Source organism: Schistosoma mansoni (assembly GCF_000237925.1).
Source record: "Schistosoma mansoni, WGS project CABG00000000 data, supercontig 0111, strain Puerto Rico, whole genome shotgun sequence".
NCBI classification, from domain to species: Eukaryota; Metazoa; Platyhelminthes; class Trematoda; order Strigeidida; family Schistosomatidae; genus Schistosoma; species Schistosoma mansoni.
In genome coordinates, this window is record NW_017386032.1 from 154,472 (window position 1) to 182,467 (window position 27,996).

General features: G+C 32.5%; 2 protein-coding genes across 2 annotated transcripts in view; both read left to right on the plus strand.

Annotated features, from left to right (window-relative positions):
• Nucleotides 1-590: 590 nt before the first annotated feature.
• Smp_138600 (hypothetical protein) lies at nt 591-18,193 on the plus strand (the record flags this gene model as incomplete). The annotated part of the gene is made up of 7 exons (XM_018792785.1): nt 591-1,597; nt 3,648-3,696; nt 8,283-8,430; nt 8,681-8,822; nt 12,660-12,701; nt 14,616-14,710; nt 18,117-18,193. 7 exons carry the CDS (start codon nt 591-593, stop codon nt 18,191-18,193), a joined length of 1,560 nt encoding a protein of 519 aa, XP_018644193.1.
• Nucleotides 18,194-22,450: 4,257 nt separating this feature from the next.
• Nucleotides 22,451-27,996, plus strand: part of Smp_138610 (hypothetical protein) — a gene marked incomplete at both ends in the record, with an annotated part of 40,715 nt that continues 35,169 nt past the window's right edge. The window contains 4 exons of the mRNA XM_018792786.1: nt 22,451-22,703; nt 22,736-22,819; nt 25,281-25,454; nt 25,510-25,673. Coding sequence (XP_018644194.1) covers nt 22,451-22,703; nt 22,736-22,819; nt 25,281-25,454; nt 25,510-25,673 — 675 coding nt within the window. The remainder of the gene's footprint in view (nt 22,704-22,735; nt 22,820-25,280; nt 25,455-25,509; nt 25,674-27,996) is intronic.

The following is a 27,996-nucleotide window of genomic DNA, read 5'->3' on the forward strand; positions in this document are numbered from 1 at the left end:
AATTATATCCTTAGGATTTAAATAGGATATTTACTTATTGTGCTAGACTCTTAATTCTGGAATGATGATAGCTATAATTTACATGGGTATGTTTTGTTATATTGCTAAAGGACATCTGGGTGAAGAATGGAAAATCGTGTCTGCAGTAGTTCAATCTTTCAAAGTGAGTGGAAAGATATGAGAATGAACTGCAAAATCTTTCTTGAACAAAAGACAGACGAAAAGGAAATCTCTTTCATGCATTTGAACTAACTCGTGTATCGATTGAGAAAGGAGAGAAATTATTTCTTGTTTAGCATCTATTAGCTCTCCTCTGTCGTTCAGTGTATAAAGGGAGCAAAATGTTTCCCGTTTACTAATTGATTTCTACTCAAACTTAAGAGAATGGGATGAAAATTTGACCTTGACTGGATTAATTTAATTGGTCACTAGAATAAGTCATCTCACGTAAAAATATAGCTGGGTTTGGTAAAAAGCCGAAGAATTTTGATTTATATCATCATCGTAACGTGAATCAATAAACTTTATTTGTTTTAGACTACTATTTGTATTTACATCGAGTCTCATTTTTTAAAAATTACATAAGAATTATGAGTTTTGGGAATTTCTTGAGACGCATATCATTTGACAGTGAAAAGGTTCATACCGATTCATCAACTACTGAAGGTAATGATCCACCTGGGATGAATTCATTTTTCACTTCACCAAGTCGAATTTTCGAAAGTGTGAATGCGAAAACAGGTCATCTAGTATCAGATTTAAATCAGAAATTAGATATCAGTGGCAAACTCGATTCGATTAAACAAGTTTCGGTTGGTAAACTGGAACATGTTGTGCGTGGATCTTCTGTGAATCGATCAGATAGTAAAGATGAAACTCAGAAAAATGACACTACAGAAAATATTCCTAGGACGTCCTATTTTGATCAAGATGTCAGGGATTCGACCATAAATGTTTCTTCACAGGCACCTTTTAATAATAGATCTATAGTGGATTTAGATAAATCACAGACGGAAAAGTCCACGAATTATGTTCATTATTCACCAAGTTGTGGTTCTCAAAGATCTGAAGAATCCCACCTAACATCAAGTGGTAGTGCATTGAGACGACAAAGTACACAAAATACTTCACGTCCACCTAGACCACCTCCTCCAAGCAGTGCAGCATTGAGTAGAGCTATGAGCTTGGATGAAACAAATCTTTCTGCACAAGTGAAATCATCTTCATTCCAAGAAGACAGAGATCAGTCAATAGATGAGCAGCCAGGTGATCAAAAAATAAAATATCCTGGAAAGGATCGTGGTCATCCGTTCAAATTAATAGACGAACCTAGCGCATCTGTGATTGAGGAGGAAGAAAACAGTTCAGCATCTGAATATGGTGAAAATGGTGATCAACCAATTTATAAGCAGGAAAGAGAATTAGTACTTACCGCAAACGATCAAACTAATTCCATTACGAAGTCATATGAGACTCAAAATATATCAACAGAAGATAAAACATTTGCTCCTCCATGTCCAACTCTGATAAATACACCTAGTATAGAAAAAATTCAAGAATTTATGGATTTATATACATCAGCTTTGATAATAGGCCGGTAAGTTTTAAATGATACAAGGGTAATGTACATTTATGGTCTTAAAGCAATTGACTGACAATTTAAAACCCTAAATAATATTTAACTGTATAGCTAATCTAGCTGAATGTCATTTGTTATCAAAAATCAATGGTACGGATTTAGAATTATGTTAGACAAAACAAACAGCTTTTTATACTGTTTGTAACAGACTCATACTTTATAGTCTATATGATTTGTCGCTGACAACTATGTGCTTTTAACATTCATCTTATCTCGGCTACGAATGCGTTTCTCAATTATTTCAGTAGAATTTACTCCTGGTAGTCTTATCTGAACAAAAATATTCACGCTTGAATATCTCCTTAGTTTTAAGAGATGAGAGTCACTTAGGGGAAAAGTACAACTTATCAAAGTCTAGCTTAAATCAACATAATTCAAAAAGTTTAGTATTGTAATGTTTTGTAGTTTAGTGGAAAAAGTTACCTTAATTTTCACCATCTCACTTTATACTTTTAGTGAACTGAACATATAAAAAGTTCATATTCTATGAAAAAAAAACTTGACTTCAAATAATTTACAAATGATTGTCGTATGAAGAAATTTATTCATTTAAAGCGGTTACTCTCTTGTTCACAAAAGAATGGAGGAAATTCTTGCGTACTACACGTATACATTAACGTTAAAATTTCAGATGAACTTTACTTTTCAGTAAATTGTGATGTCACGGCCAGTCAGCAGTCATTATACAAAACAAGGTACTGTAGATCTCGACTTCACATGTAACTTACTTTACCAAAATAAAAGACTTTTATAAAGTAGCATGATGAAGAATTGTGAACATAGGTATTTTTAACAAGCCATACCTATCTCCTACCTAATGTAAAGCAGCCTCATTCACTGTTTTTGACTGATAGTCAGAAAATTATCAGGTTATCCACTTATTAGGCAAAAGATGTTGTTGAAATATTCTCTACCGTACTTAGAGCTAGTGTTACTATTATGGGATAGAAACAGCTCTTTAATCAAATATAAAAGGAAGGTTCATAATTTGGTTACTGTGATGATGAAAGACTTGTAATAGTTTCTGTCTTCGGCTAAAAATAATTTTGATTATTTTTCTATTCCTTAGAATATTTAAATGTTTTTATTTTCGGTATAAGATTTTGTAACTTAGTTTACAAACTTTTGATAGCTTTAAAGGAATTTAACTATCTTCGAGACAAACATCTTATTAAAATTAGTAACCTGTAAGTTTATTTAATTAACCCTATGTATGATAATTCATCATTATAATTCTCCATTTGTTTTTAGAGTTTCATTTTGCTTAAGTGTGGCGATTCTAATGACCAAGTTCTTAATGGTTCACACTTATATATGAAATTCATATATCTTGGTAACTTAATAGTATCCAACTAAGTAGTAGTTCTATGTTCACTCGTAACTAGCTTTGAGCCTAATTTACGAAGTTTTAGTAATAAGTCGTGACTAAAAGAATTCAACCATGACTTATCATCCACAACGCTTGATGATGACCTCATTATAAGCAGGTTAGAAATGGGAAAGATTGAGTTTCAACTGAATGATCTAAATTTATTGTGGTTGCAGGTAAAGCTATAGATTTCGAGATCGATCCCATATGCTGAGGTAAAGAAATAATCTGAATCAACATTTTAGTTTCTCTTAGTTTTTATTAATGTCAGCTGATGTCACTTTATGATGAATGCTGTCTCCATGTTTAAAATATACTGAAAAATTATTGGAAATCATGAAATGGAATTACTTGGTTTCTGATGAAACTAAGCAATAGTTACAGTGGTTTAACAAGTTAGTAGAATTGTATTCGTCTTTAAATTGACTTGTCTGAGATAAGTTGCCTTACTAAAAGATTCTTTATTAAACTCATTTATCAATCTTCACTTTTTCACTGATAGTGATATGAAATAAACTATTTACTATAACCTATTTTTTAATGCTGTTACTTCATAAGAACTCATTGTATAATCTAAATTATTTCCCAACAAATTGTTCAATGATTAATCCTTTGTACTTTTTTGTTTTATACATTTAGATCGGATTATTTAAAGAGTAAAGAAAATGAATTACAAGAACTATTGGTTGTAAGTTAACTATTTTGGGGAATTCATCTTTTTTTCCTTTTTTGAAAAATTATGCACAAAATTTAAAACACGGATTATGTGTGATATCATTTGGTCCGAATAACTGAAATGGAAAAATGGAATTGGTTTCACACAAACTACGATTTTCAGGTCATTTAATTTCGTTACATTAGGAACTTTTGAAATGACAGCAATTAGTCTCTTGAAAATCGACTTATCTTGAACAATCGAGTTAGTAAAGTATAAATTTGTATGCGATTAATATCTATGTAATATGTTTTTTCTGTATAGGCCTTTCAGATATAAGAGCGTGAATATTGGGCAACCATTTTTCTATTTCGATATTTATATGATGTACGTGTCAGGATTGATACAATTAAGAGGAATAAATTGTTTTGTTTACTAACAAATGATCAGCATTCTTGGGGACACGGAAATATCCAAGATTAATTTCCTAATATAGCATATAGTTATTCAATGTACTTTATTACTAAGTAGTAGATTTATCACACAGATTAGAGTTTCAATAGTGAACGAAGAGTTTCTTTTCGGAAAGTGATTGTCAGCTTAGTTAAGTAGTTTATACGATTACACATGTTTGAGAAATATCAACTCAATCTGAGCGCTTTGTTAACATTTTAAGAAATATCTTAGTTTGCACATTCGGAACTATCGTTGGGTTCTGTAAAAGGGAAGCTGATAAAAGTGTTTTCCTTGTATACTCATTCCAGAATTGTTGTCATACTTAAAAAATGTTATTCAGAGTTTATTCCATTGTTACCATTGTTTGTAAAAAATCATGGTGATATGTAGTCTACATAGAATCGAATATTTTATTTCTCATCTCGTCATTGGCAACCTCACCATGCCATACATAGCAGGAACATTTCCCATTCATAAATTTTAACCTAGTATTAAGTTACAGAGACAGTGTACAGGTCTTCGTCCTATCATAGCAACAACACCGGTTAGTTTTTCTGTTATCGTAATTTATGTCCATTTTAATCAAATTATCAATCATTAAGTTTGCTCACTTCATCTCCTATTTACATAATTCATTTATCAGTTTTATACCGAATTTCCCACCTAGAACATTCTTTTCCTACACAAAGTTTACCACGATAACTTAATTTTTATCAGATGTCAAAATGACGTTACAGCTTTGAAGCTTTGTGTTGAAAATCTTAACCCAAAGTAAAAGAATATGATGTTTATGTCTTGAACCAGTGGCTAAAACTTACATTTTTTCTTCCTATTTTCCCCTAATTAACGGATTAATAAAATTGTATCATCAATCAGTGACTTTAATATCACAAAACTGGTGTGTGAATGTTAAGGTGTCTAGCACTTTTAAAAAATTAAGTGAAAAATATTTTAATTATTTAATGAAGGTAATAAAATTTCTTTACCTTGTCTGTTTATCATTTTTCACCTGATTTTGAGTCAGCAGTCTCTATTGTTGGACTGAAATGTTTGAGTACCATGACAGTATTATTCCATATTATGTAAATTTAACTACTTATTATGCAAATAAAACCTGATTGACTTTTTAACACTGTAACTTTTAAGGACTGATTTGATATGACTGTCATATGTCATATGAAAAGCCCTCATGTAAAACAGCTAATTAAAATAAATAACCTATAATAGATTTTTGTTTGTCTCTGGGGCCAAATATAATTCTACCCTCTTTGGTTCCAAAACTCGAATAGTAGCTTAAGCTTAAACAGCATAAAGCTTACAGTTAATGAAGGAACTTCCAGCAGTGTTATTGAAGTTTTGAACATTTGACACTGTGATACATAAAATTAGCACTTTTTCTGTGTTAAGAAACCAATATTTACATTCTCCTGGCTTAGTTTCTGTAACTTTATATTAATTAAATGCTTATTTTATGGGAATAATTGCAATAAATCAGTTTTCACTGTTTTTGCCCTTGATATACAGTGGTGTGTTACACTTATAAATTTGTTTATAATAATATTTCCATAAAACTGACATTATTTCTAATCAATTCTCCCACCATTTTGTTCCTTTCACCAATGTTTTCATACTTCTACTCATCTACTTATGGATAGACACCAGCTGGGAGAATCGCATTCGTTAATGCGCTAGAACAAGAGGTGAGTTGATCGAAATGTTGAATGAACTTAATTGGCATTTTCATTTTATTTTTTGACTCTCATTTGAAGGATACAACATACAAAGGCTACTGTTATGTATAAAAGACTATCATCCAATTTATTGTTGTTATTTCCGTATAAAAATGAGTAAAACTTAAACTTTATTTTATGAGAAATAAATCCATTTCCGGATACATAGTGTTTAATTAGATAAATATCAACAGTCTTTCTAACTCACATAAATTTGTCGTTGATATGAGTACATATATTGATACTAAATCTTGAAGTAATTACTTGATTTTATACTGTAGTGAAGGAGAAGTTAGTTCACTGAGAGAATTTTAGAATTTTTGCTACTTAACGAAATGTATTCCGTTCAAATTAGAAAATTAAATATACTCTGGAGCACATTATACAGAGGATATATTCTTAATAGTATGGGCAATCGTGGGCTGTAATGGTAGTAATTTCAGTCTTCCTCAACTTGGTCAAGTCTTGAGTGACGCGAAGATAATATTTTTGAATATACACTAATGTAAGTTCTTTTTTTAACTATAGTTAAGCTTCAGTGAAAGTAGAATGAATATATTCCTTGTCATTCTATGTTCATAGGGGTTTTTAACGAATGTAACCTTAGAACTATCCTAATAACCATTTAGATACGACTCCACATGTATCTGACCAAACTGCTGAAAATGATTTGGATCATTTGATGGTAACCTAATGCCTTACTGATAATGAATTATCACTGACCAAGCTTTTTAACGTTTTTGAGGAAAGAATTTTTAAATTTAGATCATATTAAAATCTAATAACCCGATTGGGCATCTTTTTAAAATTCAGAAGAGTGATCGCCCGTAATTCAACATTCTACTTCATTTCTATGCTCTCATCACTCGATGGTTTTGACCAGATACTTTGTACAACAATGATATACTGATAATGCTATTTTAAGTCTTAGTTATGAGGATTGTGGTTCTAGTTAACCCATGCTACTATTCCGAGTGATTAATATACTCTGCTTTTAACGGGTATATTCTTGGAGGTACTTCAAACTGAAGCTCTGAACTATATAATATATTTGATAAAACTGTGTCAATGAAAGCTGAATTTTATTTAAAATCTTTCTAGGAATTTTCATCTAACGTTCAAAGAGTTACAATCCAAATTGTTACTAAGTTATTTAATTATATTACATTTAATGGTTGAGTAAAAGTATGAAAAACAAAAAAAAACAATCTGTCGAACTCAAAATTATCCTTTGGAGGAAAATTTACTGTGAAAGTATAACTTTAATAAATAATGAAAATAGAGGACAACAAATTGAGTAAACTGTTTATTTCCTTCATTTATTTTGTTTTATCATCGAATTATGAAAATTGTTCTTGCCAGTAACACTTGTATTTTCTTACTGTAAGAGTGACATATTATTTTAATTGTGTGAATGATAAAAAAACTATTCACTGGTCAGAATCCAGTTTTATTCCTGCATTCCCTATTGGCATGTTCTACAAGTGGTTAATTTCATTAAAAATGTTACTGTTTTTCATTCGTCAGAGGAATTATTTTGCAAAGAATATTTCTTCTTTTTGGTTTTGACTATATTTGTGATAAAAGGGATAACGAATACAGTAGGCAGTCAACAAAGTATGCTTTGCATACTGACATCTGTTTAGACTTTATGAAGAAAAAATATTGCTAATTTCTTGCCTAACACATTTAGATATACAAAATTTATCCACACTTAAATGGATAGCTTGTAAACATTAGTTCAGTTTGAAATGTTCTATCTTATCATGGATAAGACAGTAATTACATAAGGTACTAAATAGTCACCTGTATATGTCATAAACTGAATGGAGTTTTAAATGTAAAATCTTGGATTCCAATTGGTGTCCAAATTTACTGAACTCACATCCGGAGTCGAAGGTCTTTGGTATGGTAGTGTTTAGGATGGTGGGTGACCACTCTAGAGCAGCTCCAAACTAGAACAAAAGATCTGCCTAATTATCACTACTTTTAAAAGTTCTGTTGCCAATACCAGTCTGCAACGAAAGTTTTCTTTGTGTGTATAAGACTAAGATATATGCATTAAGTAACTGCTGAGTGATAACCGATTGTACATTTTTAAACAAGAGTAAAAATTGTTATTGGACAGCCAAACGTGTGATGAGTTTTCATGCTTGTCTATGATAACTTTTTATGGAAAAATATATTATACTTTTGAGGATTCAGATTAAGAATGCTTAATACTCCTTCAAATCGAGTAGCTTTCCAATCTTGATTATGTTTAACAAGACCATACATCAGGTAAATGACTTTGTGTAAATATTTACTGTACTTCATTCATTTATCATAATTTGACCATCATTTATGAAAAGTTATTAAATATTTTTGGTTTGGTTTTAAATCGACACATGATATACTTTTACGTTTATTCTTATTACCTTTCACCAACATCAGTCTCGTCGTACACAAGGTTTGGTTGATTTACAAGCATTACCGAAACTACTTGATCAAATAAGTTTACTACTAGTGGAATGTCAAAATGCTGAAGACTTTCAACCAGCTAAGAAACTTCTCACTATATCATTGAAGTTTTATACTTACGGTAAGTTTTCGACATACTGCTGACGTTTTGTATAATTTTTGTATTCAGATACTTTTATTTTCTATGCATTCTGATTTATATTTATTGATATTACCTTGAAACATTCAACAGAGCTTATAGATTGATTTCATCTATTCAATATTAAGCTAATTAGATGTAATGTCAAACGATATAGTTTTTTATATTTCGAATTGTTTCATAAATTCGTTTATTCTGATAACCTTTAAATGACAAATCATTAAATCCATAGATCCATCGGTATCAATGGACAGAACCTTTATTTTCACGTATATCAAAAGTCAACCAATTTGGCAGTCATTAAGGTTTTGGAATGCCTGCTTTTTCCAATCTTTACAGGAGGCACGTTCAAAGGCAGAGGAATCATCATATGAGTAAGTCGAATAACAATTATATCTAATTTGAATGTTACGATGGCTGATCAAATCCTAAGTAGTTTCATTACTTCAATAAAAAATTCATTTGGTATTAATTAGTTGTATCTAATATTTTTGCCTTGGTTCATTGTTCATTTATTAAAATAAACTCACCATTTGTTATGGCCTTCATTACAAGAGGCTCTTAAATTACTTTAAAATCCAGTAATATATACACCATAATTATATCATTTAGCTCATGGTCATAGTACACAAATTCATGAATAAAATTTAGAAAGTATGAAACGATATAGTTTTTCATTTAGTATAGGGTTTAATTACATATTACACCGAATATTTTGAAACGATGAGACTTGTTTCTTTAATTCCAAAGAGTAACAGTGTCTACTTAGTATATTACTGTTCAAATGTCTGCTCTTAGTCCACATAGTAAAAGTTGTAACTTGTCAACAGTTGCCATAAAAGTGTTTCAAGGCTATTTAGTGACTGCTTCTGGCCAGTAATACTTCAAAATTTCACAGAAAGAGATCTCAGTATTTATTACACTTAAGTTTCTTATATGCCAACAGGCTTGTATCGACATTTCAAAATCTATAACCTTGACGTGTCTAATTCATGGAAAATCATAAGAAGCCTAACAAATGTGATTCACTGTAGTGCGAAGTTATAGTCTGCTTGTTAAGTCTCCTTCTACGACAAAAGAAATTTGTTCAATATCACAAATTATGATAGCGTAGTTTAATATTCTGTTGAAAGTTTACTTGGAATTTTCTTGGTATTTTAGTATCATGTCTCGTTCACTGATTATTGTTAAACATTTGGAAAAAGTTATTCTAATGGTTCTATATTAATGTTCTGTATATTAAATTCATCAGAAAGAATAAATACGACCAAACTCTGTGATTCAAACTGCCGATAGAATTTATCAGTAATTGGGACTTTGAAAGTAGTAAGTCTTCTTTAAACTCAGTCTGAACATCCATTTACTAATTAGTAAAAAATCCATCTCGATTATGGTTTCTAACTAGTAAAAGACATGGTTCTTCGGTTTTCAAAATACTGTTGCTAGGTATCGAGTTGCAACTGCGTCGTATCGCTCTCAGCCTAGTAGCAACATAGAATACTGCAATCGATTTAGTTTAAGTAATCATCATACGAAGAATTTGCTCTGTACATATGAAAATCCAAATGCTCTGACAGGTTCCCTTAAGGGTGAAATGTCTGATCTAATTCCCTGAAATCTTCATCACTATAGGTTTTTATTATTCAAAGATTTATCTCAGCAAAATTTTAAAGGCAAATACTAGCTTGGCAAATGTCCCACTTAATACAGCCTGTAGCCTAGTAACCAGAGGATAAAAAAGGCGGAACTAGCAAAACTATTTTTATCAGGGTATTAGTTATTATCCACTCTGACAAACAACTTACAAACAAACACTTATCTCCCAATGTACCTACTTACGTACCTATATATATATATATATATATATATATATATATATATATATATTATACAGTTGACATATTTTCAACGGATCTTATTGATTTAATGTATATGTTCTATATTGATTATAGGTTAAGTAAACTAACTATACAATTAGGAGTTATAGAGATATGAAACTTCCATATATAATTCCTCTTTCAAGGTATTTTGAGAAATGTGATTTTATTTCCTAAAATGAAAGTAACTATGTCCTTGACCTTGATAGACACTCATTTATTATCCGTGATCTATCTTTCCTTGATTAAATTTTATGTGTGTGTGTTTACCTTCATTAATGCCTAGTAATTTAAATACATCAGAATCTTAATTAAAACGTAATTTATTTCCAAACAAATAAGAGTGTATGAATATGGAATAGAAATAAATTCCTAGTATATGTAGACGGAAATTAATTAACCAAGTTAATAACATCCTAGCTAATAATAATAAATCTATTTAGTTAACTTAAAAGAAAATAAAAGTCAGAACTGATATTTAACTCATCAGGTGACTAGTAAGCTAAGGTAAAGATAAATGTTCGAGTAGTTTTATTACATCTAACTTCTCGTAGGTGATATTCTAAGGAAAAACGTTTGTTGGCAAACGATTAACTCATGTATAGTTTTTGTTTTGAGCATTTTCTTTTAAATTTTTTTCCACGTTTAGAATCAATAAGGGTAAATCAAACAGTCGTTTGATTTTAAGTTACAAAGCATCACCATTAAGATACCACCAGGGTTGCTGTTAGTACTTAACTCATTAATGAGTAATTTGGTGAATATGTTGATGTCTATATTGATGATGACGAAAAATAGACTTAAATACACATGCGAGTAAATTGCTTCATATTACAATATTAGTGCTAGAGCGCTGTTACATTGATTTGTGTTCAATTTTTAACGCATAAAACCCAGTTGTTTCTTGCATCGTAAACTCCGATTTTTTTAACTCATATTCCTTAACTTGGTTATTTTATAGTATGACATTATTTTATCTTTTCACAGCATAAAGTGGTCTAACATTATTCAAATACGGTTTATCATTTTTAAGATGTAAAGATTAAAGTAACTATATTCAAACGGTCCCTCAAAATGAATTTGGAAAATCAATTACTGGTTAAAGTAGCTAACTCACTCGTTTTCGAGTTAATAAATTTTGGATTTTACTTCGATAAAAGTCATTGTTAGCTCCCTGTTACAAAGTTGAGTATTGATTGGTTTGAGATTGCTTTTGGACTGATATTAAGCTGTGACTGGAACTAGTTTGCTCGAAATCTTTCCTTGACTTTAAATTATACAGTTTCAATTATTATTGCGATATATATATATATATATATATATATATATATATATACATATATATCCCCTTTGCTTATGAATACAAGGTGTGTTAGCACTATTATTATTAATGCAAGTTTAATTCTCTCTGAAACTCGCGAATCAGGCCATGTCAAAAGAGAATCATGAAATTTATAATCTTCAAAGACTGATAAGAGATGGAGTGGTTTTAGTGAAAAATTATATTCTCAGAATACTTATGATTACCATCATTATTGTGATCAATATTATTTACTGAATAAACAGTTGTTTAGGATGAGCTATTGAATGTGACAAGTTATTTGTTTAAATCTGGCATACATGTGCTCTTGAAAAGACAACTGTTTACAGTTTTTCTTTTTCAAAGTCACTGGCGTTATCACTGTTGTTGATTTATTAAAGGAATAATTTAGTTAGGAAGAACCAAATGGTTATCACACAATGTGTTGATCAAAGACTCTAACACTCCTTTACTTTTATTTCAGCAGTGAAACTTAATTCTCAACTGTTGCTTGAATAATTTCCTAGTCACTTGCCAGTACAGTGGTTGACATTTTACTAACACTTGCTTATTAATCGGAAACAAGGTTACTAACCTGTTTACCATTTTTTAAAATCTAGCACTCTTAGAGCTTTTAAAAAATTCATTTCTCTCTTTTATTTCAAACGAGATCCTACTTAGCCATTTAACTTTTGTTTTAATCTTCAACACAGTTGTTTATTAAAATTTCACATCAAGAAAATATGGATTTCATCATTGATCAACATAAGTCGAGTATGTGTCCATCAATACTTGCTTTCTACATCTTTTGACACTGAACCTATCCACTTTAATCATATTTCCCCCGCAGATATTTCAAGTCGTGAAAAAGTAACACAAAGTATCTGAATGCTTGACATTCAAGATTATTAAAATTCACTTCCACGTCCATAACTTCAAGTAGACCAATATGGGTCAATGAGTGATGAGGATTTGTTTTAATTTACATCCTTATTTGTTTTTAAACATTACTTCATTTGTTTTATTTTTCCAAGTTCAACTAAAGTATCTTCTTCGACAACATACGATCAGTTGAAGTAAGTATACAATTTTTTTATATATTTCTTAATATCATCATTTAAAATTCAAAGTGTATGGATTTTCGTATTATCAGTTTGACAATGAGTAAACAATACCTTTGGTATACTATTTAAAACTAATTTTGATGAAAAAGAAAGGATTCTGGATCTATGTTAAATTTTATATCCGTTTTGTTGACTGCATTTATGTGCACTCTATCTCATACTTGTTAGTAACCGCCAACTAATTCGACTGGTAAAATTAAACTTATTTGATAAATCAATGCCAATAATCCATTCAGATCTGTGCCAGTAAATCAATTTTTTTAAAATTAAGAAATGATATTCATACAACTGGTGAAGACGTTGTTCAGTGACCGAAGTCAAAACTTGTAACTAAAGTGATAGAATGTAAAATCAGTAACTTGATAGATAAATTGTAGTCATTTAAGAATCGATTTTTCCTTGAAATTTCGCTCATCATTCTTACATTTATTAAAGATACATAAAAATGGGCAGGTTTCATGGAGAGAAATTAATTGTTTGTTTAATTACGGTGAATAAATTTCACACCTTTTGTGTGTTACATTCGTTTAGTTTAATTATCGTACACACTTGCACAAACGATCATTTTCTAATGAAGAGATATTTTCTGAGGTTGACCTACTGAATTTCTTTTAAATTGCCATTTTTTCGAATGGTTTATTCAGCGTCGAAATAAAAAACGATAGATAATAAGAAAACAATGTAACATTTCGGTTTAACGTGATCCGAATACAATCTAAATTATAAGAAATCCTACTTTGAGCAGATGTCGTATATGAACATTGGCTGGTAAAAAACTTTTATCACCTTTTGTGTGTGCTAGTTAAAACAAACCTTTTTTGAAAAATCCCAACATCCTGATTCTAAATACAAAGATACATTGAAAAGGTAAAAATTAAACAATACACTCATATTTTTAAAAGACGATTATAAAGAGGGAAAAACAGCAAAATATGGTTGAAATGATTGCCTACCTTACAAAATTAAATTTCTGACTGATTATAACTTAAGTTAATCGGAATAACTTATTCAACTAGATATCATACAACCATTTAGGTATTTAAAAATAGTTCTAAATAGTGATGTCATATCAGTGTATAAAATTTGTATGATCTGATTATTTAAGCGTTCAATATTTTGAAGATATACAGTTCTTGTGATGAAGAAAGAAGTAACTAGATATTATGGAAAAATTTAAGCAACAAACTTGCAATCTTCAAACAACAGAACTATTAAGCCGGTAAACATCGTAGATCGATTTCAGTCGAGCAACTATTTAAAAAATGAGTGAATACGAAACAGTTATTTCGTCCTGTATGTTAATGTCAGTAGCTCATACCCACAGTTTTACGCCATACAATAAGTCATTATCTGCCCAACTTCACAGTCCATTGGTATTGACGTCTAGTTTACTATTGATAAGAAAATTTCAAACATTTGGGTGCCAAGTTAATAGAAAACATCAAAAACTACACTATATCTGTAAAAATCCGTTTTACTCGGACCGAATTGCCGGGTGACATGTTAGAGTTATTTTCATTTAAAACGCTGAGATTTTTAAAAATATAATTTCCTTTTTATTCTTGATAAGTTATTTAAAAGGAAGACAACAGCTTGACTCATATATTTTCTTTCGGTGTTATAAGGGTTTTGATTTCTATTCCCACTTGAAAAATTTCTCAGCTAATTCAACAACATTTTTGCTTACTTTCACAAATCAGTTTCTAATACTTGCTTGAATAATTATACAGAATGGATGAGGAATACTGTGGAAATCATTCGTGATTATATTATTCATTATGTGTTATCTAATAGTCGTTACTAAATACATCCAGCAAATGTCAAATAATTCTTCTATTCTCTACTTTCTGAATACAATAAATTCAGATCATATTTGAAGACGATGAATGTGTTCGGTTTGCACGAAACCATCAAACAAGAATTCCTCCGAAAACAAGCCGATCTATTCAATTTGAATGATGGTATGATATTTTGGTTTGTCATTAATATGATTCGGTTTTGAAATGATGTCTGTTTAGATTTGAATTTTGTATTTGTAATAAAAGTAGGTAGAGACTTATATTACAGCTGACTGCTGCAGTTAGTTTACCAGTCAAGGATGAATAAATTGGGTTCATTTAACGAAAAAAATATGACTTTAGTAAAATTACTTATAAGCTGAATGGTCTACTTGTCGTTTTACACGGAGTCATCAACCTCTATTTCAAGTACTATTTAGGATTTTATAAATATATTTCAAGTGTCATATTAGTCAGTTTTGATGACCCTATTAATGACTGATTATCTCTGAAGGGCCTTTTTGTTTTCATATGAGTTTACACTCTCATGGACTGTTGTCTTATGTTGATCATTGACTATGTGACTTAGAGACCACATACGATTAACTTTTCGACAGTCATTATTATGATTTAGAAATATTCTGGGATTGAATAAACAATATTTCTCACCAAATTGTAATCTAGTTTAATAGCTATTTTCGCTTAATTATTAACGGTAGATTGACAGTACATTTTCAGTAATATATTTCCTTATAGCTATCTAATAAAAACACTTTAAAACAGGTACGGGTACATCCAGCTGACGAGTCCCAAATAGGACGAAACGCGCGTCCTGGATTCCACTACTAGCCACTATCCATCTTTACTTTAAAACATTGTTTATGCAATACATTAATCCAAAGAAATACTACTGACAAAACTATATTAAGAAGTATCTTAGTTTATGAAATGTTTTGCTTACCAATTCAGTTTTCCTTCAAATTTATATAAATATAGTTGAATACTTGGTTATTTTATTAATTTTTTCTCTCAACATGTTACTTTATTTATGTACAGATGAAATAAGCTCATTATTATCGGTTATCTCATTGGCAGATTAAACACCGAGATTGTTATTGTAATACATACTTCAACCATATCTCAATTAAATGAACTATATTTATTATTATTGAAAAAGAAACAACACTTAATTATACACTGATATATCCCCATAAAAATTCAATTAGTTACATCTTATTCAATACTATCTGTTTCGTTTCTTAAATCTTTTTTTAAAAAGATAAAACATCCTATAACAAACTTAATAATTTATGTCATTTTCCAACTATTTCATCCCATTTTCATTTTCTGGATTTGAGTTCATATATATAATTCAAAAAAGGCTAACTTTTGAACTTGAAACATTGATACTATTATAATTGTTGTTACTATTATTTTTATTATCAATATCTGTTAGCATGTTAATACCAATTTTCTACATTTTATTTCTTGTGTGTTTATGTGGACAAACAAGGAGTAGGTATTTGCACCCTTTTAATCAATATCTGTCCATCGTCTGTAACCAGTTCTTTATTTTAAAAAGTCAGTCTCAGGCATTTGCACTGGTTATTTTCCAGATAGTTGTGTAACATCGATCCATATTCAATTTAATACACAAGTGGATATCTTTGAAAAATATTATAGAGGATCATGGATATAAATGAATGCAAGCACGTATTGAAAAGTATTTTTCATTAATTTATCTTACCTCGATATTATAAAACTCATTGCATAACACCATCTTAGACTATTATTACCTATTTATCTTAATAAATATATGTTTAAAGCAATAGTCTTTTTACAAATGTTTTGAAGTTGCAGAAATGAGGCCGTTGTGTGAGGGTAATTTTTAGCCACAAAATCACGTGAATACGCCATAAAGATATTTATAAATACTAAGAATTTAAAATATTTTGTGGACTAAACATTTTCAGGTTTGTTTACCCAATACTAAGATATACAATATGGAAGAATTGGTCGATTAAGTGAATGTTTTCCTTATTCTCTAGTTCACAGCTAACATCTTAGCACATGGATTTCTTCGCAAATACTGTCTGAAGTTTACTTTTTTATTCTGTACACAAAGTGTTTTTCATTCTTAGTAATCGGTGTGCGATTAATTAAACAGAATGCATTCATACAAAACTTCAAACTTCACATATTTTTCTCCTCATTCATCTTCAACTAATGTTAAACCTAAGAAGTCGTTAATGAACTTCAAAAGGCTGTGATAATAGTGGTATTAAGTCATGAAATTAGATTAAGATATAAATTCGAAATACAATATCACCGTTAATTTATTAGTTGTTGTTCGTAAACCCATATGTTTCTAGGTGAGAATAATTACACAGTAGTATTATGCGAGATACCTTTGAAAGCCACTGAGGACTAGACAACTTTTTCATCCTAGCATGGAACTCCTCAGAAGTGCCCACACACAATCCCTACAGATCCATCAAGTCCCATGTATTCCAGGCAATTTTATTCAGTAGTTATATTGTAACGCAATGTTAGGAATGTTTGATTTATCAATTTTATGCTGTGTATAATAATTTTAAAAGCATGTATACATGTATATGATCAATGATACTACATATATATGACTTACAAACTAATTAACAAACGATTGATCAATCAATCAATCTGTGAGAGTTTCATCTTTATGATGATACCTACTTAAGCAACTAGAAAGCAAACAATTAAAGACTGGAACATCGTTATTAATTAAATCACATTAAGTTATCAGTCAACATTCCACTTCATCATCCAAAAAGAATTGTTCAAAGTTCTCTGAAACACTGAGGCATCAAAGTGGGTTCATTGAATTCATATCCCAACTTGTCCATTTATTCATTTCGGAATGATATTTTTACGATTCTTCTATGAATGTTATGCTGATTTCTCCTTAGTTAATTATTAAAAGCCGTCTTAATTACTGTGGATATTTTGAAAGAGTATTCAATCTCTTAAACAATCAATTAAAATAAATACGTAGTTAAAGAAAAAAACAACTAGTTATTAGAGTGCTGAAATGAAAAGTATAGAATTCAAGGGATATCAACAGCACTTTTGGTAGTTCTATTAGGGTCACATGATGTGATTGCTAGAACCCCATGTCAATATTTAAGAAAACTAAGCAACTAATGACGGTGATCCTGAAACGAAATGGCGAATTGACTGAGCAAGTTTTATGGACCAATCCGTCTGTTCTTATGGCGTAATTCACATTGGCTGCTGATCTAGAAACTTACTTTTCCTGCTTTAGCCAACATTTAAGTTAGATTAATCAATGTATAAAACACTCTGCTCTTAGCTCAACAAGTCTGAGCAGAATGTGAGACAAGTATTATTCAGTCGCTCTTATTAATGTGGTGAGTTAATGATAGTCTATTGGAGACTGTTAGAATGACTTTTCCAAACAGTATTTTCACTATGTCAGTTAAAAGTTGTAAGCTGTACAGCCAAAAGAAGTAGACTTAATATCTCCTTACAGCTAGACTTGGTCTCTTGTCATGTTTTGTGATTTTTCTTTCTAACTGTATTTCCATAGAACAGAAAAATGAAGGAATAGCTCTACGAAATCAGTCAAAGTACGCATTTCAAAAGTTTTTATCTATGGGACAATAAAGATATAAATATAGTCAGTGGCACCATTGTATCAGCAATAAATTCCATGTTCTAAGGTTTATAGCATGTTAAACTACTGGAAACCCGAACACAATGAGAAATGTAACTGAATTTTTGCTAATGTGAACAAAATAGTTGGACTCCCGCAGTGAAAACCATAGGCAACATTAAGAACAACGATGACTTGTGTGTTACATTTTTCATCATTTTGGTAAGCGACTGTTATCATCGAATTCAATAATGTAAGAAATTCTATTGTGCTACTAAGATATCTTGAATCACTGCTAGTGCATAAGGTAATAGGTGGACAAGTAATTCCCAGAGCCAAACAATATACTAAAATAGGAATTGTGAGGTTAATTATCTACCAAATAATTATTTGCGCAAACACCACATTTCTTACTGAAATCTCAATACTATTCATTTGCCACCTTTTTGAGATATGTGATCGCAACAAGGTTGGTCACATACAAGCCTCAAGGATCATTGTTAGCGTTTTTATTTACCTTGTAAACAAGTGCTATTTTAGTTTTAATAAAAAATAGTTATAAGTTGATTGTAGCTTAAGAGAAGGACAAAACTTAGATATGTTCAGAAGTCACAACTATTATTACATGTAAATTTAGTTGTTAAGTCAACTAAAGTTTGTAACCAAATAACTTTATTAGTCACAAATGACATTGATTCAGATAGTCATGAGGTTTATAAAAACTTTTTAAAAATGTAGGGTCCGTGAAGTATCATTAGGCCCTAGGCAAATTATTAGTCACGTCGAACTCATGAATACATGAGGGGACTGACCCCTGGACACAGAACGTTTTCTCTAACCCCGTCAAGGTCATGGATGAATTGTTCAATAACATATATCTAGCACATGTACAAATGTTTCCCCGTCTATGTGTATAAGCTCTCGTTATCCTGCTCAAATTAATAAATTATTTCACTGGTGAGATTCTGAGCGTTCAACAGGGTCAGTAAAGTATCAGTCAGCTGCAGCCATATCATTCATCAAGCTGAAACATTACTAGGTTAGAAAGCTGATCGCTGTAATAGTTTTTCTATGATGGATATGGACAAGCAATAAGAGGAAGTCCTAATTCATGAATCCTCCATATACATAATGGTTAACAGATACATTTAGGTTCATAAAACACAATGGGTACGTTATGAGATCCGGTCCACAACCGGCTACTACTTAACAGAACACTCAGTCACTTCCAAGAGGCAGCTGCAATCTGCGCACCAAAAGTCTTCGAAAAAGCCATCACAACGACTAGAATCTAAATCACAAATTGATTGTCGGAAGGGTCAAATGCACTCCATGAAACTATCACATACAACAGTCAGTTGCTCCCATACATTTTAAACTATGTTTTCTTCGTATATAAGTGAACAGTTTGTGTAGTAAAACTTGTTAAGCCCTCCATGAACACCAGAAAAGCAGCAGTACCTGGGCACTAAGATGAGTTACGTCAGCCTATTTATTCATAAAGCGGTGTAACTTCGACGTACTTTAAACAGTCACACCATCCCTGTTTAACTTCAGTAAACTAAACATTTTTATTTCTTTAAGAGTGTTGCAGAAATGGAATAACATGACCATGGAGTTAGAGTAGATCAACGTTAAGAAATAGGTAATGTAACCTCCGCCTATGAACCCGTATGTTAGAAAATTACGTCACTTCAGTCGATTGCTTTAGAGACTATTACATTAATGATGAAACCAAAATAAATATTTGTTTCCACAGAATCTTGTTCTTCATCAATGTATTGAGGCTACTTAATTCATGTAAACCAAATCCAGACTCAAACAACCTTGTTATAGCAGTGGAATAATGAAGAAAGTCGCTGTCTTCAAGTGACGTTAAAGAACCAAAATTAAGGTATGTTTCAGATTGTACGTGCTAGCACTTTTAGGTTCTTCTGTAAAGGAAGGATCATGATTGTTACCTCGATATATGAGAGTCAAGCTGGTGTAAAAGTTGAAAATGGGGATGTTTGGATGTTTGGGCTAAAGGAGTTGAAAACAGGTTGGATCAGATTAGATGGTTGACATTGGTAGTTGGACTCATCTATGATTGAACAGTTTGATTCAAGTTGACAGTTCTAGATATACGATTCGTTTGCTTATGTTGTGATGGTTGTGACCAGCAAATGAAATGAACCTGCAAACTAATGCCTGTCCTCTAAATTTGTACTAAAATCAGGTGGCTCTAATAAATTGGTTCAACTTTTTATTGCCAAACGCAGAAGACAAATAGAGGGCCGGATATGTTGACTATAAACACATGAAAATTTCTCCATTCGATAGACAAAAGGAGCAAACTTAACCTCCATATAAAACAGGTGGAATCGATTATTTCTGCAGTACTTGATTCAGTACAAATTATTGTTGTGTATATAACCATTTTTATTAGTTATTTATGTACTCGTTTTACTCAAGCTCCTAACTTGATTTATTCATAGTTTCGGCCGTGAACTTCCTCTTTCCATTTCGTTCTTCGTTAGATACTTTGAAATTTGACACTTAAAAAAATATATTGAAATTTTTATAAAACGGATTGGCCATTGAATGACCGAATGGTGCTTTTGTGCGTGCTTATAGCCTGTCTGTCCATACGTTTGTCGCAGGCTATGTTCTATGTGGTACAAGCTTAGCGATTCAGTCTGTTCCAACAGGAAAAATCGATACTGTACACATTTGATGGGGAAGTGTCACTGGGGCTGAAGTGATTATACCGTTGTTTTTGACTAATCGTACTAACTGTAAGAAACATTTTATCCGGTTTTGTATATAAATCTGATTGTTTGTAAAACTCCTACATTATATTCGTTTGATATAACAGCAGCACACTTTCTAACACAAATTCAAAGTTATCATTCCTTATACTCCTATTTAGGTATCGTATTTATTTCGGAGACCAAATTAAATTATTATCATTCACTTTAGATCTATATTTGGTGTTAGATTGCTTGCGGATTTATACTGACTGCGTTAACTTGGGTTATAACTTCCCTCTACGTTTGCATTTTAACGTATCCCCTGTTTGACATTTAGAACAATACATGTAAGCGAACAATTGTTTTCAATTAGATCGTCATCAGGCTTTGCTCCAATATACATGGCGTTTGACTGTTACTGAGTTGAATACATTGGTGTACTGTGTAGCGGCAAAATACGATGCAGCTGAAAATGTGTATCAGAACCATCAGAGTGTGTTTGATTGTATGAAGTATAGATGGCGGCGAGTCGCGATTGACAATGATCACTAATATAGGAACATTACGTGCCAGGTATCGGCTTCGATCCCTCGGGAGGCCAAAAACCAGAAGGCTGTTAGTGGTTGCAATAAGGTATATTTGTTGGCGATCTCGTGGTATCGGAAGAACACCGAGACGTGCCAAAGTTTACGGGCGGAACTGTCCAGAGTAATCGAGTTCGTGCAATATAACAGGCAACGGAAGGAAAAGTGTCTTTGGTACAGTTAAACAAACAAGTACAGTGAAACAATCACTGGTATAATTGGTTATAATAATAATTGTTTCCATTATACCAATCGCGATCTCGTCATAGAAGTAGGTCACAACAGAAGTAATTTTAAACTGCAGCTCACCGAAATAAATTATTCATGTTGATGGTCACGCTACAACTAATTTGTATGTGAAGTGTGTGTCCTCCTTGCTTACTTAAAGGTCACATCTCGAGGTTAATACGTAACGCGGATTACATCGTCGTAGTAACCAAGTGCTGCTAATACTTTGGTGAATGCATAGAAAAAAGCATGGTGTTATTCAGAAAATGAATTTGGAATATCAGGTATGAGAAACAGTGCGACCACTGCTGCATGGGGCAGTTCATGTTGTACAACATGAACTGAACGTTGTACAACTGAAGAAAATCAATACAAGACAGTGCATCAACATTTAATCTAGGCGGTAAATCCTGGTAACTATATTGTCTCCTGGCTCAGATGTTGTGTGTTACTTCTATCAATTAAATGGTCAGAGACTTGAGACAAAACATAACAAAACAAATCGTAGTGTACTTTGAATTACTACAAGAACTCAGTTTTTTCCCGTTCATACATCTATTTTTCTGTTAAGTATACTTGAGTTTCTCTCTGGAGGCAGTAGTGATCTACTACTACCAGATACGGGAGCCCGTTAAGCGGAAACCTTTATTTTGTCCAGAACTAATTGAACCATTTGGAAAAGTGAGCGAAGATACAACGTTTGTTCCGCTGCGGTCTTTTCGAAATGGATTCTACAGACTCGGAATTATGTGGTTGTGAAAGCTCGAATTTTATACCGTCATCTGAATCTGATCCTCCGCCCCCAGTTTCTTATCACGTAGCGGAATGCAAACCTGGTGATATTCGTACCCAAGAGTGTGATGTTAACACTGAAAACCCACCAGCCTTTGTTGTATCTGACACTATGGTATCTGCGGACTGCAGTTTTGAGTCTTCCAACCCCGCACAAAACCAGAGAAGTCTTACACAAGCAGATGGTGACTTTTTTCACTTTATTTCATCTCTTTAGACTTTCGAGATCTATCAAAGGAGAATTCAGATCCGTCCGAATTCAAGAGATTAGATTGCAGTCCAATCTCCAACTCACTTACACGTAAATTCGTTTGAATTTATGATAAGAAATGATTTCAGCCTGTTCGAAACACACTTTAGGTGTTTTAACTAACGATCTCAAACTATCTGCCCCAGTAAGTTATTCTTAACTCACACTCCCATACCACTTAAATATATTGGGTGGAACTTCTCTTGACTTATTATGTTTATAATAAACTTCCTACTGTATGGGTATCTTCATCTTTTAAATAATCTGGCAATGTGACCATTCAGTACAAAACCTACAGCTCATTCTTTGTTGAGTACAGTGTTTGTTGGTCTTGATTTGTCTGTAAACTAACGACTTGTAGAGTAACTATAATTGAAAAAACTGAACCCATGACTCCGTATAACCCTAGTCATTTTACAAACGATCCTGTCGCATTTCACTGTTTCCCTCAATTCAAATGCTTTCGTGGACACATATTTGGGAAGGAGTCGAACAATCCAATCAAATGTTATGAAACCTGTAACCAGCTAGCGTCAAATACTCCAATAAACGTTTCAAACAGGAAAACATGTTCATCAGCAGCAAAACACGATTAGAGCGAGGCATACAGTCGACATCAATACAGCTTCTAAGATGTGTGGAGATTGTCAAGGACGGATTCATAGGCCTATGGAAGCCTTATTTATTCGCAAATTTGAACTTCGTTTATGTGTACAAAAACTATTAGTCGTAACCTTAAATTTGTTCTGGTAATCTTCGGGGTATTTTACGACCTTTGGTGGTATGACAACTTGTTCCTTTATAATAATTTTTCTTTAATTAAGATTTATTTGAACTTTTATTCAATTAACCTTTATTAGTTTCCATATAAAGCACCTTGATAAATATGTGTGACCAGGTTGTTCGAAATGTATGGAGTGAATACATCACATTGTCCAGACGGATTGTTTTCTAATCGTTAATTTTTTATACTATTATAGGTGAGTTTGTGGAGTGTAGCAGGTTCTGGATGCGCATTGTTGAGCTGTACCGTACTGGTACAAAATGGCCTTCCAGTAGTTCTGGGTTTTAAACAGCAGTTTAATTAAGTTCAGTTCGTGATTTAAACTGAAAATTACAGTCTCCACAAATCCTCCCATACTTACATTAATCATGTGCTCACTATTGACTAGCTTCAAAATACAATTGAGGTTCTGTTGAGAAACCGTGATTGTTAGAGTTGAAGCATGTCGGGTGTGAGACATTTATCCACCACAGGCAATGTATAGGAGTCGTGCAATATCATGGACTTTTTATATTATATTGTTTCTTGGAAATTTTTATCACTGAACTTTTTCATGTTTAAACATCAAGCACAACCGAATAAGGAAGTCATTGGGCCATACTGATAATCTATTCATCAAAGCCCCCAATCAAGCAATGCGCTTGTCAGAACCATTGAGTGCTCATAAAATCAATGGGTTCCATTCGGGTATGTTATTTACAGTTATAAATTCATTACAGTATCTGCCTAGTGATTTTAAAGCCGAACTTGTCACATGACTAACATTTAAGGTACATTATAGATTTTATTTAATAAATATTTCGCTCATGTAGATCCACACTTTAGTCAGAGTACTGAGGTCGATTTAGACAAACCAAATAATAGATTTTCATAGCTTTTCAGTCGAAGTTTTGTTGCACTTATCTGTTAGATTTATCAATCACAATAACTGTCTGCACAATTCATTTTCAACAGTAAAATTGTACATGGGCGGAGGCCATCAATAGCCATCTACGTCTATAGCGCGTCTCTCTTGAGCTGTTTGACTAAGATCGGTTGTGTTTATCCACTAAGATCCGTCTTTATTTTTGCTTTCATATTAGGGCCATGTCTCATTTATAAGCTCACGGATTCTTAATATAAACTTAACTAATAACCATATTAGTTGCGTCATCAGTTAACTAACCATCAGTCTTTTATGCATGCCATGGACTAACGAGCTGGTAGTTAAGGATTTCAACCACTAGATCATGGTTGCGCCTACAATCGAAGGTACTGTTGTTTTTACAAGTTTTCATTTCTTAAAACTTAACAAACTATAGCACGCGCCTTATTATTTCTGATTGAAGTTGGGTTTTGCCAAAACTTCATACAGTTGATGTTTTCAAAAGTGCTAAATAAAATTATACTACCCCTGCTAATATGGATGTGCTGTTCCTTACATTTACTTATTCAGTGGATCGGGAAGGTATTATTCCGTGTTTCATTTTCGCATGTGACCTGTAATTCATGAATAACACGAATTCTAGAATGGTTATCTTTTTATAACAAACCTGCTTAGAAATAGTCTTTTCTAGTCTTCTAAAATTGCTACTTCTCTCTTCGCTAGCCATTAAAATTTAGGTTCATCGACTAACGTATTTCCTTGACTAACATAAATGCTGAAAAATACAAATTTTGATTCAGTATGTTTAAACAATCGACAAAAATGTAGTGGAGTTTGAGTTCATGTTTATTTCATATTTTTAGCCGATTCATGTAACAGTCCTTTTTTGTCTGGATTCGAGTCGCGTTCATCTTCACTAGCGCGGTTGCCAAATTCAGCTTCGATTTTAAATAGCAGCGATGGTGGTGGTGAGGAAGGTGATTTGTCAGTTATGCATGATCATGAGAATCCGTCTCCTACTGAATCTGATAGTTTAAGTTGGTCCAAAATGTTCATTATCAAATAAGTATTCTACTTCTATTATATCTTTAGTGAAAAATAAAAATGTACAACTAATAGCTAAGAAAACATCAGAGCTAGTGGAAAATGAAGTTACTGAATCTGTAGAATCAATTTTAGCTGTTAGTTTATCTGCAGTGGTTTATCGAATGGACAATACAAACGAAGTCGTTTTTGACAATCGCTTTAATGTTAAAGTGAGTGTTGTAATCTTGTTTTCCTCTTAATGTACATTTTGCTTACTATTGATATCCAACTGTAATAACACACAGTGGACATTCTATCTTCGAGTGCTTCATGCTTATTTACCGTTTGATTCCTGAAACATGTCTTTTACTTGCATAGATTCCTTTTTGTTTGCTGATTTTCTCTTTTTGTTACTAATTGTAAATTGTCAGATAAGCGAACTTTTTCCTAAACTTTTGGATTGCTGTAAAGTAGCTAATCATCTGCTTCTCTAAGTTCCTCTGTGTCAGGTATGACTAGAAAGATTGTATTTTCGTATTAAAGAGGGCAGATAGGATAGGTTTAGAGGGCGTCTATACTTAGCAGGTTGTTGTCTACCCAATCGTTTACGGTCGCATTATTTTTTGATTTCTACAGAAGATACTCCTCGTCTGCTTTACAGCAGTTATGGTCAACCACACTTTCATTCCCCACTAAATAACCCAAATACAAGAGCTTCTGCATTACTTTCGGCTTCATCACCAGTGGTAGTCATAGGGTTGAAATAATTTTGAAGAATTGTTTTGTACTCTAATAGTTCGAATAACACATTGTAGGATGCTATACATATCTGCGTGCTGTTAGTTTGCTGAATAATAATGTGATATGTGAGCAGCTTGTGTGGTGCAGCTCAGTAGAATAACATTATCCGCATACTACTCCTGTAAAGATACATTATAACATCATTTCACAGCATTAAACGCGCGGTTGATGTTCCATTTTTCATCGATTTACTAATATTAAAATGGATAACGCCGTTTTAAAATGATTAAGTCTACTTCCTTATGCTTGTTACCCTTTGTGGAGAAACATAGGCCACCCACCAGGATTATCCATCGAACTCTATTCTGAACAATCCTTCCCAGATGTTGTTCACTCTTTTGATGTCTACCTCCAATTCCAGACATAATTTGTTCCTTGGTCTTCCTCTTTTCCTTTTACCTTCACGATTCCAAGTTAGCGCTTACCTCGTGATGCAGTCTGATGATTTCCTCAATGTATGTCCTATTCAACTCCGACGTCTTCTAGTTTCCTCTTCAGTTGGAAACTAGCTTGTTCTCCCATTGTAGGATGTTCATGATGGTATCCGGCCAACAGACATTGAGTATAATACATAGACAACTGTTTATAAATACTTGTACATTCTTGATGATGGTTGTGGTAGTTCTCCAAGTTTTAGCTCCGTACAGTAGAACTATCTTGACGTTCGTATTGAAGATTGTGACTTTAATATTGATTGACGGTTGTTTTGAGTTCCATATGTTCTTCAGTTGTAAGAGTGTTGTCTTTGTTTTGCCAATCCTCTACTGATTCGATTTGGGTACCTGGGAAGTATTACAACACACACAAAAATCAAGTGACTTGTGTAGCGCATATGTATTTGGTGCCCCTTTGTACCAGTATTTGTGTGTTCAAAAAATAAGTGGTAAATAATTCCTCTCCCTGACATCTCCACTAGATCCTCTTTATTTATCGATGGTGCTGTTCAGGTACGTGAAACTTTCCACCTCTTCCAGTGCTTCTCCACCAAGTATGATTTGCTTGGGGTTCTCCGTGTTGAATTTTAGGATCCGCTTTCCCCCTGTGTATGTTAAGGTCTATCGCTGTAGAGGCTGTTAATACACTGGTCGTCTTCACCTATTTTTTTGATATGTATAGGATAGAAGAAGAGCTAGTTCATGTACAAAGTCCAAATCATCTTGTTGCATCCAAACTGTCTAGTGTGTTCCTTGCTTCTCTGAGATATGGAGGTCTTCATAATCCAGTCAACCACCAGAAGAAAGAGAGAAGGTGAGAGTTAACAGCCTTGTCTGATACCGGTCCTCACTTGGAATGTATCTGTCAGCTGTCCTGCGTGCACAACTTTATAGTGTAGTTCGTCGTATGATGTTGACGATTTGCTCTGCTACTCACTCCATAGTGTCGAAGAAGGTTCCATAAGGTCCTTCTATTCACACAGTTAAACGCTTTTTCATAGTTAAGGAAGTTAATGTATAGTGACGAGTCTCATTCAATTAGTTCACTGGGTCTGGTCTTTTCAAGAATTGTTCAAAGTATTCTACCCACCTGTTCCGTTGTTCTTCAGTCTCAGTGATTGGCTTATCTTTGTCCTTGACTAGTCTTTCTGGTTTCTTGTATATCCTAGCTAGTTTGTTAGTTATGCCATATAGTTTTCTGATATTTCTTTCTCTTGCAGCTTTTTCCACTGTAACTGCAATTTCTTCCATGTATTTCTGTTTGTCAGCTCCAATGCTCGTCTTTACTGACTTGTTTGCTTTTGTGTATTTGATGTGT